The sequence below is a fragment of the Sorex fumeus genome, unplaced genomic scaffold (assembly GCF_029834395.1).
Source record: "Sorex fumeus unplaced genomic scaffold, SorFum_2.1 ptg000051l, whole genome shotgun sequence".
Taxonomy (NCBI): Eukaryota; Metazoa; Chordata; class Mammalia; order Eulipotyphla; family Soricidae; genus Sorex; species Sorex fumeus.
Genome location: NW_026606108.1, coordinates 5050770 through 5064459, shown reverse-complemented (window position 1 = coordinate 5064459; position 13690 = coordinate 5050770). Strand labels below are relative to the sequence as shown.

General features: G+C 45.9%; 1 protein-coding gene across 12 annotated transcripts in view; it reads left to right on the top strand.

Moving 5' to 3' along the window:
• Positions 1 to 13690, top strand: part of TJP1 (tight junction protein 1) — a 162465-nt gene that overhangs the window by 100709 nt on the left and 48066 nt on the right. For all 12 annotated transcript variants that reach the window (XM_056124450.1, XM_056124449.1, XM_056124447.1 and 9 more), the window contains one exon: positions 9508 to 9564. In XM_056124450.1, the coding sequence (XP_055980425.1) occupies positions 9508 to 9564 (57 nt within the window). The remainder of the gene's footprint in view (positions 1 to 9507; positions 9565 to 13690) is intronic.

Genomic DNA, 13690 nt, shown 5'->3' with positions numbered 1-13690 from the left:
TTTTTTCCTCAGCATGAGCTTTAATTAGTCTGTTTGCACACACCCTCCTTTCCACAGTCCCACGGGGGCCTGAGAAATAGTACAGTGGGTGGGGATCTTGCCTTGCATGTGAACTACCTGGGATTGATCCCCAGCACCCTAACTCCCCCGCTCCCCCAAAAGACCCAGATCTCCAGTGGCCAATGGACGCCTCCGGGGCAGTTTGGCCCTTGCACATGCCTCTTCCCTCCCAGTTCTTTTGCTTGCTCTCCTCTGACTCTCTGCCTAACCCCTGACACTTGACTTTCCTTCTTAGTGAGCCCTGAAACAAGCTGGTGACTGTGAAAATGCACTGGGAATTTGGTTGTTCCCAAGACTGTAAGCTCCCTGAGAACAGAGGTGGCGAGGTTGTGGCCGGCTGCCTTGTGCCTCGTGCATATGCCTGGAACACAGCTGCGTCTGAGTGTCTGTGAGAAGAGCTTGCCTTCCACCCTTGGAAATAATGCTGTCTGCGGAGAGCTTCCTTAGCGCCCTCTCTCAGCCTTTTCTTCAGGAGCCCCATCCTGTACCCTGAAGGGTACTGTCAGAGTTCTGCCAGTAATTGGATCAGTAGCTTGCCTTGTTGAGTTTTTTTTTTTTAATTTTTATTAGTGAAACACCATGAGGTACAGTTGTAGACTTACAAATTTTTGTGCTTGGGTTTCAGTAACACAATGATCAAGTACCCATCCCTCCACCAGTGCCCATTTTCCACCACCACGGGTCCCAGTCTTTAACTATCATTCACTTACAGTTTCGTTTAAATGTATCCCGGAAAGTTCTAGTAGATCTCAAGGATGAGCTGCATTTGAAGACAAGTTTCTAGTAGGTTTTGATGTCATGGTAGACAGGGGAAGATTGTGATACTCGAATTGTCACAATCAAATTACTTTTTTGTTTGGCGCCAAAGCTGTTGGTGTTCAGGGCCTACTCCTGGTGCTGTGCTCATAGGTCACTACTGGGGTGGGGTGGGGGTGGGGATGAGACCATATGTAGTGTTTTCATTATTTCTGCCACTGTCATTTCGCTGCTTACCTTTGTTCTTCCTTGGCCTTTGATGTTACTTCTGTTTTGAGCACTTACCATGTGGTACAAAGGGTCCTGATCCATGTTGCAGACTAAGCCTGCCAACGGCCGTGGGAGCAATGGCCTCTCATTCAAGAATGCGGTTTAGAGCCACAATTTGGTGCTGTGGGTGATGTTGCCCCCTGTCAGTGACCTAAGCTAGATAGGCACGTTGGTATTTATTTTTATATTGAATTATCTGCAACCTGGAGTAAGAACCAAGAGTATATACAGACACCTTGATTCCAATTCGGCTAGCTTCCCTCCATCTTTGATTTCTTTCACTGGGAGAATTGGCTCATTATTTACGATATATTGGCAGAGGTGTTTCAGTAAAATATACCCATAAATAGTTGCAGAATATGGGGCCAGAGTGATAGGACAGTGGGTAAGATTCTTACCTTGCCTGTGGCCAACTCGAGTTTGATCTCCAGCACCCAAAAGGACCCTCAGGTTTAGCCAGGAAATGATCCTTGAGGGCAGAGCCAGGAATCAGAGCACACCAGACATAGCCCCCAGAGCAAACACAAAGAAAGAAAAATAGTTACAGGATTGCCTTGTATTTATTATTTTGCATTTATTGTCAGTAGCTATCTGGATTGTTTCTGACTCTTACCTTTTAAAGATATTATTTTTGTGAGTGCTCCCGCAGTGAGAACTAGGATATGCATGTTTCTGTTGAATGATTTTTTTTTCTGTTGAATGATCAGATGGAATATTGCCAGTTTTGTTTGCTTACTGCCAGTTTTCCAAAGTCATTTCACCAGCATCCCCTCCCGATGCATTTTCACTAACACTCCAAATTTTCTTTTATTCCTGGCTCACTCTGTGGGGTATAGTAGTGCTTCACTCTGATTTTTGTCTGTTTCCTTGTTAGTTAATGCAGTTGGACACTTTTCTCACATTCTCTCGTCAGTTTTGACATTCTTTTTTGTGAAGCTCCCCTATCCTTGGCCATTTTCTGCTAGACTGTCTTTGTTGATAGGAATTCTTTTATATTCTAGATATAAACACAGTGTTGGATGAATAGATAGTGGTGGGTTACTTTATTTTTAATTTTTATTAGTGAGACATCATGAGGTACAGTTGTAGACTTACAATTTTTTGTGCTTGGGTTTCAGTTATACAATGATCAAATACCCATCCCTCCACCATGGTGGGTTACTTTAAACAAAAAATTCCCAAGTTTTAAGTAACTGATAAATTTACATGAAACTGGTCTGTTTATTCTTACAAAAACATTTTATTGCTCTTACTACCTTATTGGTGAAAATTTGCAGGTTCAAGGGACTCTAGTTGAAATACTAACTGCCCTTTACTTTCAAAAGTTATTCTTTTCAATTAGTCTTGGCAAGCATTCTGTAAAATCATTGTGTCCTTGTCAGATCATATCAAGGGGTTTGTGGTGCTAAGTTTCTTATTAGTTATATTTACTTGATCACTAGTTATTAGTGGCGGTATTTCTTCACTCTGTAAATATTGTGGAGACCAGACTGGCTAATCTGTTACTCAAACTTTCACCTACTAATTTTAGCAGGTGCTTTTGGATCTTATCTGCAACAAGTTGTGGAATTTACCTGATGCTAATTATTTCCTGTTTCCTGTCTATGCTCGTTAATTGAAATCTCATTCTAAGGAAGAAATGTTCCTTTTCCTGTTTAGTTTGATTTTTATCAGTTTGGACTCATGTGTATCATGTTCGCTCTCTGGATTGAGATCTAGCACTCTCATATTTAACTGCTAGGTCTTCTTTGCTTTTGTTACTGAAGCCCATTCAGCTGGGTTCCTGGATTCTTCTGGCTCCCTCCACCCCTCCACCTAATGCCACATTTAAACAGTCCTTTCTGCTGCCACATCATAGCACATGCTTGATCTTGCATTTCCCATGCTTAAGCTCTGGGACAGCCAGCAATTTGTACAGGAATATTGTTTCTTTTTAGATTTGTGTGCTAGCTGAGCCTGGGGCCATCATATTTTTTCCTTCTAAGTTTGTTCATAAGACAGCTTAGAAAATACACATGTGTGCTAACCCTGCACCCTATAGATTCTGTCTCTCTGTATGTGGGGTCTTCTGCTGGGCCTCAAACTTAGGCCTCAAGCACCCAAAGCATGCACCTTGCCCTTGACCTGTGTCCCTAGTCTCTAGAGAACCAGGGCATTTCATGAGCCTCCTATTCCAGTCTCATATCACTCTACTAATCCTCTACTGATTTCTCAGACATTGAAACCCAGCCCTTATTACCTGCAGTGTATTTTCTTTTCTTTTTTTTCAAATTTAAGCTTTTATTTATCAATAATAATACAGTATCTTATATTTTTGAACTTTTAAAAAAATTTTATTAGTGAAACACCATGAGGTACAGTTGTAGACTTACAAATTTTTGTGCTTGGGTTTCAATTATACAATGATCGAGTACCCATCCCTCCACCAGTCTCAGTGTATTTTCTTCTTTGTTCACAGTGTAGCCACAAAAAAAATTCCTGGCCAGGATTTCCTCCAGGTCACAGGAGAAAGGCTGACTTAGTGAGGTTGCAGAGTTTTTGTAGGGCAGTTTCCGCCCCTGGCCTGGTCATGTCCAGGTTCCATTGCTACTTCTATTCCCTTCTCCCTCATCTTCCCAAGTGTGAGCATATTATTCCTTTGTGCATGGTGACTCATTTCTCCTTTCTGGCCTTTTTGTTGGAGCCCCTTCCCCATCTTTGTAGGTTTAATGTTGCGTGTATTTCTGACATGTGGGGGCGTGTATCCCAGACAGCCCGTGATGTTGAAATTCAAAGGTACATGCAGAAATGCCATTCCTGCCATCTTACTCTCCTTTGCACTTCTACCTGCAAAGAATTGAAGTCTTTTATCCAGCTTTGGTCAGTAGAAAATGTCAGCTGATGAATCAGTTTGGAGTCTTGCTTTTGCTAACTGGAAAGCACTCTCGATTGTGGCTAGCCATTGTTGGGAATGTCTCAGGGCTCAGTGAATGCTCCGTAGCCCCCTGATAATCGTGGTTCACTCATCCACATCAGTTGCAGTTGGAAAATAGTGTGTATGATGGGCTTTGAGTAACGGAACATATCAGTGTGTTTCATTACAGCATAGTGCTAGAATTCTTCTCATTAATAGTTGTTCACCTCTTATAGACCGAGTTTGAAATGAAACTTTGTCATGTGTGTGTATTGGTACAGCCATGTATCCTCTTCAGAATGATCTGCAGTTTCAGGGTTAAGGGACTGCTCTAGTGACCTCTTATCTCTGCTGCTGGTCTTCCATGTTTTTGGACAGCCATCCCTCTGTGCGCCTCACAGTCTTGGCAAAACTCCAGTTCTGGGCAGGACATCCCAGTGCAGTCTTTCTTCCTTACAGCTCTCCTTTCCCAGCATTGCATCTCTCTCATTGTTTGCCTCCTAAATCATCTGCCAGTAAAATTACCTGAAAATGGCATTGCTGACAGTCGGTGGCCAGTGGTCACACATTTGAGGTTGTGACCCTCCAGGGTCATATTCAGTTTGGTCATTGTTTGGGCAGTTCTGTCCAGTGGGTTCTTATTAGTCTTCGCTAGTCTGCAAATCCTTTTGTCTTTTGTACTACCTCTGGGACCTTCTGTCTTAGATGAACACGATGTCCCTTACGGTCAGTCCCTCCCCTTTCACTGCAGTCTCCTTGTCTCTGCCTTTGGCTTTGGGCAGAGCAATGAGCCCTGTTTGAAGACCACACAGCCAGGCCAGGGAGGGCAGGTATCTACCTCTTTTATTCATGAGGACAGGTTTTGACTTCAGCATTTAACCTCATCTTCCTGGATAATCTCTCCGATCTTGGGTGGATGGGGGAAAATGACTAGGCATGAAATGAAGTATTGGACGGAGGGGAGAAGGTAGGCTTAGTTCGGAGTGGACAGGGTGGAGAAGGTGACACCGTTCAATGTGGACAGAGTGGAGAAGGTGACAAGGTTCAGAGTGGACAGAGTGGAGAAGGCAACACATTTCAGAATGGACAGCAGGGAGAAGTTCAGAGAGGATGGAGGGAAGGTGACACAGTTCATTGTGGATAGAGTGGAGAAGGTGACACAGTTCAGAGTGAATGGATGGGAGAAGGTGACACATTTCAGAATGGATGGAGGGGAGAAGGCGACACCGTTTAGAGTGGACAGAGGGGAGATGGCCACACAGTTAGGGGTGGACAGAGAGGAGAAGGTGACACAGTTCAGAGTAGACGGAGAGGAGAAGGTGACACAGTTCAGTGTGAACAGAGTGGAGAAGGTGACAAGAGTTCGGAGTAGATGGAGGGGGGATGGCCACACAATTCAGAGTGCACGGAGGGGAGAAGGCGACACAGTTCAGAGTGGACAGAGAGGAGACGGTGACACAGTTCAGAGTGGCTGCTCTGCTAACAGATTCCTGGAGGGTACCGTACCCTTGTCTCTTCTCCCTGTCTGCCAGGTTTTCCTAGGATGGGAATCTTGGGAGCTCCTTTAATAGGTCTCAGGGCCCTGTTGTTTCCTCTGCTCACTCTCTGTTCATTTGTTGTGAGGACATAGAGTTATCTGAGTCCTTGGTAATCTGATCCTTTCTCCTGTGGTCCCTCCTCCTGATTACCCCTAGGATTTACCTCCTTCCAAACTTGATCCTGGTCTTCAGACTTGCACATCCTGCTGCTTCCTTCACTCACATCTTGGGGGTGGGGTGAGGGGGTGTTGTCTGACAGGAATGTTAGATTGGGGCTTTCTAAAACTGCCTCTCTCTCACCTTTCCAGTTCAAATCCTCACAGCCACTGCAATGTGCCTCCCTCACCCCCTCTACCTTTTCAGGATTCACTCCTCAGATCCTCTTCCACTAGGCTAGAGAGAGTTTTCACTCTCTGGTTAGACAGTTTCCAGCTGTCTTCCTTCACACTAGACAGTAGGTCCCTTGCATCACAGAGGGGCTGTCATGGGACCTGAGCTTCTCTCTGCCGTGGCCTTGCCCTGTGCAGACTCAGCCACCCTTTCTTCTTCATGCAAGGTCGGCTTCTGGGACTCCTTGGTCTGCTGCTCAGGGAGAGTTGTGCTCCTCCTACCAGCCCCTGGAAGGGGAATAGCACTTAGTGTACCATGTCTGATAGATGGTTGCTGGAGGAATTGGTGAATAACGAAATGGAATTTTATTGACTTGCTGTGCTTGGAATCCAACTCATGGCCTCACACGTGTGCTCTGCCACTGAGCCATATCCCCATTCTGGTTGTGTTTTTAAAAGGCAGCATTGAGGATGGTATGAGTTAATTGGCTCGTCTCTGGATCATATTAAGGAATTAACGTTCTCCTCCTGTTTGCTCCACTGGGATTTGGTCTTCTCTCTGTTCCAGGCGCATCCTGCCTTCCCCCACCTGCTCTGTATCAGCCCTAAAGGAAGAACAGGGAAGCGGCCTAGGCTGGGCTGAGTCTTGGCAGGAAGCCCTTCTGAGCCGGGGATCCGAGCAGGGGCTCTGCCAGCTGGAGTCGAGAACAAAGACACCACACAAACTCTTGGCAGATTCTGAAAGGCAGCTTTTTGCTTCTTCAGAAATTGTGATTCCAGTCAGTTGATGCTGACTTCGAAATGTGCGTGACCTCACGGTGCAGGCCCACGCGATAGGGAGGTGCACTTGCTCTGGGAGTGGGCAGGGAGCGGCTCCCTGCATCTGGAGCTGGAGTTACTGTTAAGCTAGTGCTAGGATTCTACTGTTCAGAGTGGCCACTTGAGCTGAGGAGAGGGCAGGATTGTTTGGCTCCTGAGACCATTTCACCTCATTCCCATACTGTGTGGTGAGGAAACCCAGCATACCTGTTGCCAGTGCAGATGGGGCTCACATCTCAAGATTTTGTCCCTGATTTCCTCTCTACTGAGCAGAATTCTTCAGACATTCTGGAGTTGTGTACAGAGGAGCTCTGCTCCTTTCCCTTCGTTTTTCTCAAGACTAAGTTCTTTGGGGAAGACAGTTGACCAGTGGATCCCTGAACTAGTTACACAGGCCTCTGCAGGCTACTTCCTCTCTGTATGGCTACAAATCGGTGCCCCCTCAATCAATTCAGACCTCCCATGAGGTCAGCCTGGTTTAAATGACCTCACATCAGCCAGGATTGCTGCTGTTTCACAGAAGGGAGCTGGGGGCTGGAGGGCAGAGCAAGGTGGCAGGTCGGAGGGGTAAACTTGGAAGCTGCTGTGTGGTTTTTGAATGAGAAGGATGAGCACATTATGATGGTCACCATGTGTCATGGGTCAGATTGACTAAGGGCACTTCTGTGCTCAGCCTCCTGTCTGTCGTCAACTTGTAAGGCTGTGTTTGACCTTGACAGAGAAGTGGCCCCAGCACGCCTCTGGAGGTTGTAGTTGAGATCTGTGTTTTTAACCCTGCCCTGGAAGAAAGCATCATTTAGGTGAGCTTGTGGGAGTTGCTTTAATATTCTTATTTCCCCCTTAAACAAAACACATTTTGAAAAAGTTAAGACTTAATGTATAGATCTCTAACCAAATTTCTGTAGACTAGAGGAATACTTTGTACAATCAGCAGTAACATAATTAAACTTCTGAAATGTTACTTGATTTCCCTAAAAGCAAAGGCAGAAACAGATATTTGAAGTTTTAAGTGGGGGTTGGTTCACATAAAATACTTTGGCAGTTTATTCTGCGGGGGAGCAGAGAAAGGAGAGCAGGAAGATAGAGTCTGATGAAGAGCACCACTAGCGTCCCTGTGTTTGGAGGATCTTTGCTAATGTTACTGTGTTTCTTTTTAGCCTTTCTTTTCCTATATGTGCTTAAACAGAATTGGAATAACTCTGTACAAGCTGTTTCATAACCTACTTTTCTACTTTTCCTCCCTTAACATAAAATGAATTCCTGTTTGATTAAGATTCTGTTCCAAAAATGAAGACCATGGCCACAAAAGCCCAGAGAGAGGAAGGGCAGTTGTCGGTCTGAGGACTGTGCTCAGGGCTACCTTGAGCAGCTCCTTCCCCTTGCAGTGCTCCTAAGGAGAGGTGCAGAGCCCGCCAGCACTTTTTGTCTAGAAGCGGCATCTGAGATGGAGCCAACTTGAATGAATGTTTACACATACACACATATATGTAATATTTTGGGTGGACACTCCTGGTGGTGCTTGGGGGACCACATGGGATGCTGGGGATAGAACCCAGGTAGGCTTTGTGCATGTCAAACACGTTACCTGCTTTGCTACCACTCTGGCCCCCACATTGGAGAATTTTGAAAATATGTCCCATCCCAATCAGTGTTTGTCTCCAAAGCTAAGACCAGAGCTACGGCACTGGGTTGGGAGGTGGTGGCAGCATGCGGGCTCCAGACTTGGGTGGTTCTGATCTGTGCTGGGCAGCACAATCAGGTGCTCCCTGCCCCATTCATGTTCCCGGAAAGGGAACCTGGTGGCTTTGAATGTAAGGAAGCAGCTGTGTTCAGAGAGATTCATTTTCAAAGTGCCCTGAAAGTTGGCTGAGAGTGGTGGAGGGAACGGGGAGGGGAGGGCCCGGGGACTTGTTCTATTGTGCACTTGCTCTCCAGATGCCTGTTTCAAGCCACAGGTAACAGGACTGTTGTTTCTTTGTGCCTGACTCTTGAGAACTCTGAAAAAGCTCCCTGCTTTATATAAAAGGTATATATTATTTTTAGGGCCCCCAATTCCTTAAGATGGTCACATTAAAAGAGACTGAATTACCTCTAAGTCTCTGAGAGACGTTAACCCAATTAATAAGAAGTTTCATCTTCATTCTTTGGGGCTTACCCTCAGTGGTTTGTCTCTTTGAGAGGTTATTGACGGAGGAACGTGAGCCATGTGCTATAGGGCCGGGTTAGGTTTGTGTTTTTGGCCTTTTTCCTTGAGTGAGGGACTTTCAGTAGACCAGCCTTTCCCTGCCCTGGGCTCTAAATGGAGCTTGGGCAGAGTTCTGGACTAAGAGGGAGATGAGGTAGAGCTGGATTATTTCACAGTGATGGACAAGGAACTCTGAGCCAGACCCCCAGATGTCTTATCTGCTTTCCTGAACATGGATCTTGATAATGACTGAGTCCAGTGGCATTTGGCTCTTCCTTCCTCTGCACAGTGTAAGGAATGCTTTCAAAGGTGGCACGTGTCATCAGACATTTCAGAACAGTACTTGCCCAACTCACACTCTGATGGTCAGTCTAAAGTGGCAGGATCAACTTTGAGTTCTGTTTTCAGCTGGCAGGACGCAGACGTGGAGCGACATCTATCCAAGTGAAGAGAAGACAAGGGTCATGTCTATGGGGAGATTCCCATTCCTTCCAGCAGTAGCAGCAGACCAGAGAGCGCCCAAATACTCAGCCCCTTGTGGGGTCGCTAACTGTCTGCATAGGAAGCTTGGTCTCTAGTGGTGGGTTGTGGGACAGGTGTCAGGAGTGCCTGTGGGAGGGACATTTTCTTATGGTGCCATTTCTGTTTCTTTGTCAGAGCACAGTCATGGAGGAAACCGCGATATGGGAACAGCACACGGTGACGCTTCACAGGGTGAGTGCACATTGAACTAGGAGCAGGATGTTGGGAAGCCAGAAGGGCTGACAGCTGGGGGAGGGTGGTGGTGGGGTTTGTTGGAAACTGGAGTTGTGACAAATAAAAGCTTTGTTAAGATCAGAGTGACTACAACTTTGCAATGAATCCTTTTGGTTATTATTTGTGTAGTTGCTGGTTTTACTCCCATTTTAGGAAAGTAAGGTGTTGCCCTGGAAACGAATAGAATGTTTTCTGTCAGGGATAGTGGAAAGGTGATTTACTGAAGTATGGTTTCCGTGCCCAGAAGCTGCACAGCCATGGTGTCTACTGAAAACACTTCTTTAGTCTGTGGTAGGCTGAGACTTGAGAGTGATGTCAGGCTGCATGTGTGTGTGGGGGACAGGTTTGGGGGGCTTGGGGATGTCTGGTGTTCAAAGGGCCACGTGGAGTTTGGTATAGGTGGCTGCATTTGTCATTCCCACCCCAGCAAGGTAGAAGGGCAGAGTAGAATGAGTGCTGTTTGCTTCAAACCCTGCCTTTGAAGACAGACATGGGACTCCCAGGCCCTGTGTGTGCAGGCTCCCAGTCCCTGTGTAGGGGACTACTTGTCCAGAGGGACCATCCATGGGCCTCACTTTCCCGGACCCCTCTCATCTTTCCCCTGGAACCAAGCTGATTGTAGATCCCGTGCTGCACATGCTCTTTCTCAGATGGAAAAGGGGGAAATAGTGCTTATGAACACTGTCCCTAATTATCTTATGAATGTTTGAATCTACACACAATGGGCAAATAAATTACTAAAACCAATGATTGCAGAAGAAGGTACAGCCAACTTTTTGTTTACCTTCTTCTCCCTTCACTAATCAAATGATTACATTAGGATTGGGGAGGTGACTCCGAGGACGGGAGCAGATGCTTTGCATGCTGGTGCCCCTGGTGTGACCCCTGAGGATTGACTGGGAGCAGCTCTGGACACTGCCTGGTGGGGCCCAGGAGCCAAAAATAAAAGAGAAAATATGAAATAGTTCTGACCTTAACTGTCAGTAAGGCTAAATGTTTGTCTATGATACGTGACAATGTATATACTTCAGTTATTTGAAGGGATACCCAAATTTTACCAGGAGACGTGGGTGTCCAGCCTGTGACCCTGAACAGTGTCAGGAATACCCTAGGGTACCCGGCCACTTTGGGCTGCTGGGTGCATGAATTCTGACCCCATCTCCTGGTCCCACACAGTGTCTGGGGTGGAAGCCAGCCCTGCCTCCGGCATACAGAGCCCTTTCCCTGGCCCATGCAGTGGGAGTCTGGCTTAGTGGACAGACCAGATGTGGCAGTGCTTGTTGCCACACTGTCACCGCCACATATAGCACACCAATTGCTTTCTCCTGCCACTCTCCCTCATGCCATTCACCAATGTCTCTGTCCCTGTCCTCTAGCCGTGGTGTTGCTTTTCTTTTTTGTGTATTAGCACAGATAGATAAAGTGATGTCTGGCTTTAATATTGGGTGGATAGTGAGAGCTAGAGAGCTTAGTGGGTGGAGCATGTACTTTGCCTGCAGCAGGTCCAGGTTTGATCCCTGGTACCACATGGACCCTGAGCATTGCTCCATGTAACCCCAAAGAAAAAGATGAAATGAAAAAAATCATTGTTTTTAGTGGAGAGTTAATATAAATAGCTGTGATAGAGTTTAGTAGTAATAGTCTTATTATTTCATAAAGAGAACATAGAAGCACTCTCAGTATTGGGGGGCTGAGCATCCACGGTGGTCTGTCTTGGCATTACCCACCACTGGGAGATCCCCACGGGTCATCTGAAGAAATCCTCAGCACTGTGTGTCTTTTCTCTGGAAGTCAGGTGGTTTCAGCTTTTTTCTTTCTTTTTTTTGGGGGGGGGGGCGGGGCAAGAGGTGAGGGCATACCCAGCCATGCTCAGGGGTTACTCGTGGCTCTGCACTCAGAAGTCACTTCTGTTGGTCTCTACTTCCGAGGACTATGTGGGATGCTGGGGATTGAACCCAAGTTGGCTACATGCAAGGCAAATGCCCTACTTGCTGTACTATCACTCTGGCCCCTAAGCTTTTTATTTCTAATAGACCAGGTTCCATTATTTGTGTTTCCATAGGAAATCTAGATGTTTTATATTTTTTGCAGATAATTTTAATTTTGATTGTTAAGTGATCAATGGTTTAGTCATTTAATTCTATCCAGTTTTTTATTATTTAAGAAATTTAATCCTGCTTCTGTTTGAAAATAAACCTTTTTTTTTAAACAGTTGTGCTAATGTTTATGACTTTGTTGTACAGAATTATTATTCTCCCATGGCATAAGTACCCCTAAAGTGCCCCAGAATTGCCCCTCTGTCCATCCTTCGGTCACTGCAAGTCAGAAATAGGACTGCCTCTGTGTCACAGTTAGTTGTGGACATCTCTAGATAGCACTCTGCTGGGCTCTCGATCTTCGAAGTGTAGACTTCTAGGGTATAGAAAGACCTAGAGTCAGGTTGTTGCCATTGTCTTGAGCTACCCAGATATTTTGTTTGTTTCACATTGATTTTTGTTTATATTCACTTAACTGAAGTATAATTCATTGAGCTGGAGTCATCCTTAAAAGCAGGAGTGGGGAATATGTGGCCTGTGGGCTGTCTAAGGTTTGTGAGACCCTGTAGTCTGTTTCTGGTGTGTTAAAGGACAGGGTGGACAAGATGGACAGACACAACTGCCTGTGTGGTATAGCCTGCAAAGGAGCTAGACATTCAAATAGCCTAAGGGGACCCTATCCTGGCAATTCAGAATAGTGGTATTGGTGTTTTTGCATGTTCATTCATAATTGCAATGACCAGAGCTACTTGTAGAGCGTTTTCATCAACCTGAAAATAATGTCTATGTCAGTATCACTGTCCTAGCCCCAGCCCCACATTAGCCACCATCTGTCTGTCCAGACACTCCTGTAAAGGGGTCAGTGAATGAGTGGCTTCTTTTACTTAACCCAAGATTTCAGGGTTCATCCGTTTGACTGAACATATCTGTACTTAATTTCTTACTATTTCAGGGACCACATCCAGTGGCGCTGGTGGCATGGGGTCCCTAGCAGCATTTTGTTTCCTTTTACCCAGCAGCACTGCCCTGCCACCTTCTATTGCTCTGGTCGGCATTTGAGGCTGCTTCAGCTCAGGCTTTGTGGCTGTCGTGAGAGGTGCTTGGGGATGTTTGTATGCTAATCCATAGGGACAGGTGTTTACATTTCTCTTGGGTGTCTCCCAGCAAGTTGAGTTTCTGGTTATTTTTCAAAGAAGGGCCTTCTTTGCTTCCTCTCTTCTCCCTTTCCTCCTCACTCCTGCGACTCCAATAAGTTGTGGGGAGAGAGGAAGGCCATGCCATACCTGTCTGGACATGGTGTGAGCATGAAGTAGTCAGTGTTCATGATAACATGGTCTCCTGTCTGCCTGACTGAGTGCCCTAGCTGAGCCTACTCAGAAGGCTCTTTTTCTTGCTGAATGGAGGTGATTCTTTGAAATTAGTTTTTTTTTTTGGTGTTTTTTTTTTAATTTTTGAGTCACACCCAGCGATGCTCAGGAATTACTCATGGTGGCGCTCAGGGGACCACATGGGATACTAAGAATCACACCCAGGTCAGCCACGTGCAAGACAAACACCCTGCCTGCTATACTATCACTCTGGCCCCCAGGATATCTTCTTAATAAGTTAAATACTTGGATGCTTTCTTTTTGAGGCTATTCTTAGTCATTGTATAGATTTTCCATTCATTTTGAATGAATGGAATGTATGCTTAAAAAAAAAGTAAGTAGGAACTGGAGCAATAGTACAACAGAGCACTTTTGCACACAGCAGACCCAGGTTTGATCTCCAGCACTCCATATGGTCCTCTGAACACTGGCAGGAGTGGTCCCTGAGCGCACAGCTAGGTATAAGCCCTGAACACTGCCAGGTGTGGCCCAGACCAAAACATTACAACAACAATAAGTGACAAAGAAGTCAATAACAAAGGGTTTTCTGATACTCAAAGGAAATCCAGGGACAGGGAGAGAGCTCAAACGGGTAGCACATAGGAGGCCATGCTTCTATGTCCAGTCACAACCAGGGAGGAAGAGAGTATATAGGGTCTGAGGTGCTTCTTGCCTTGCATG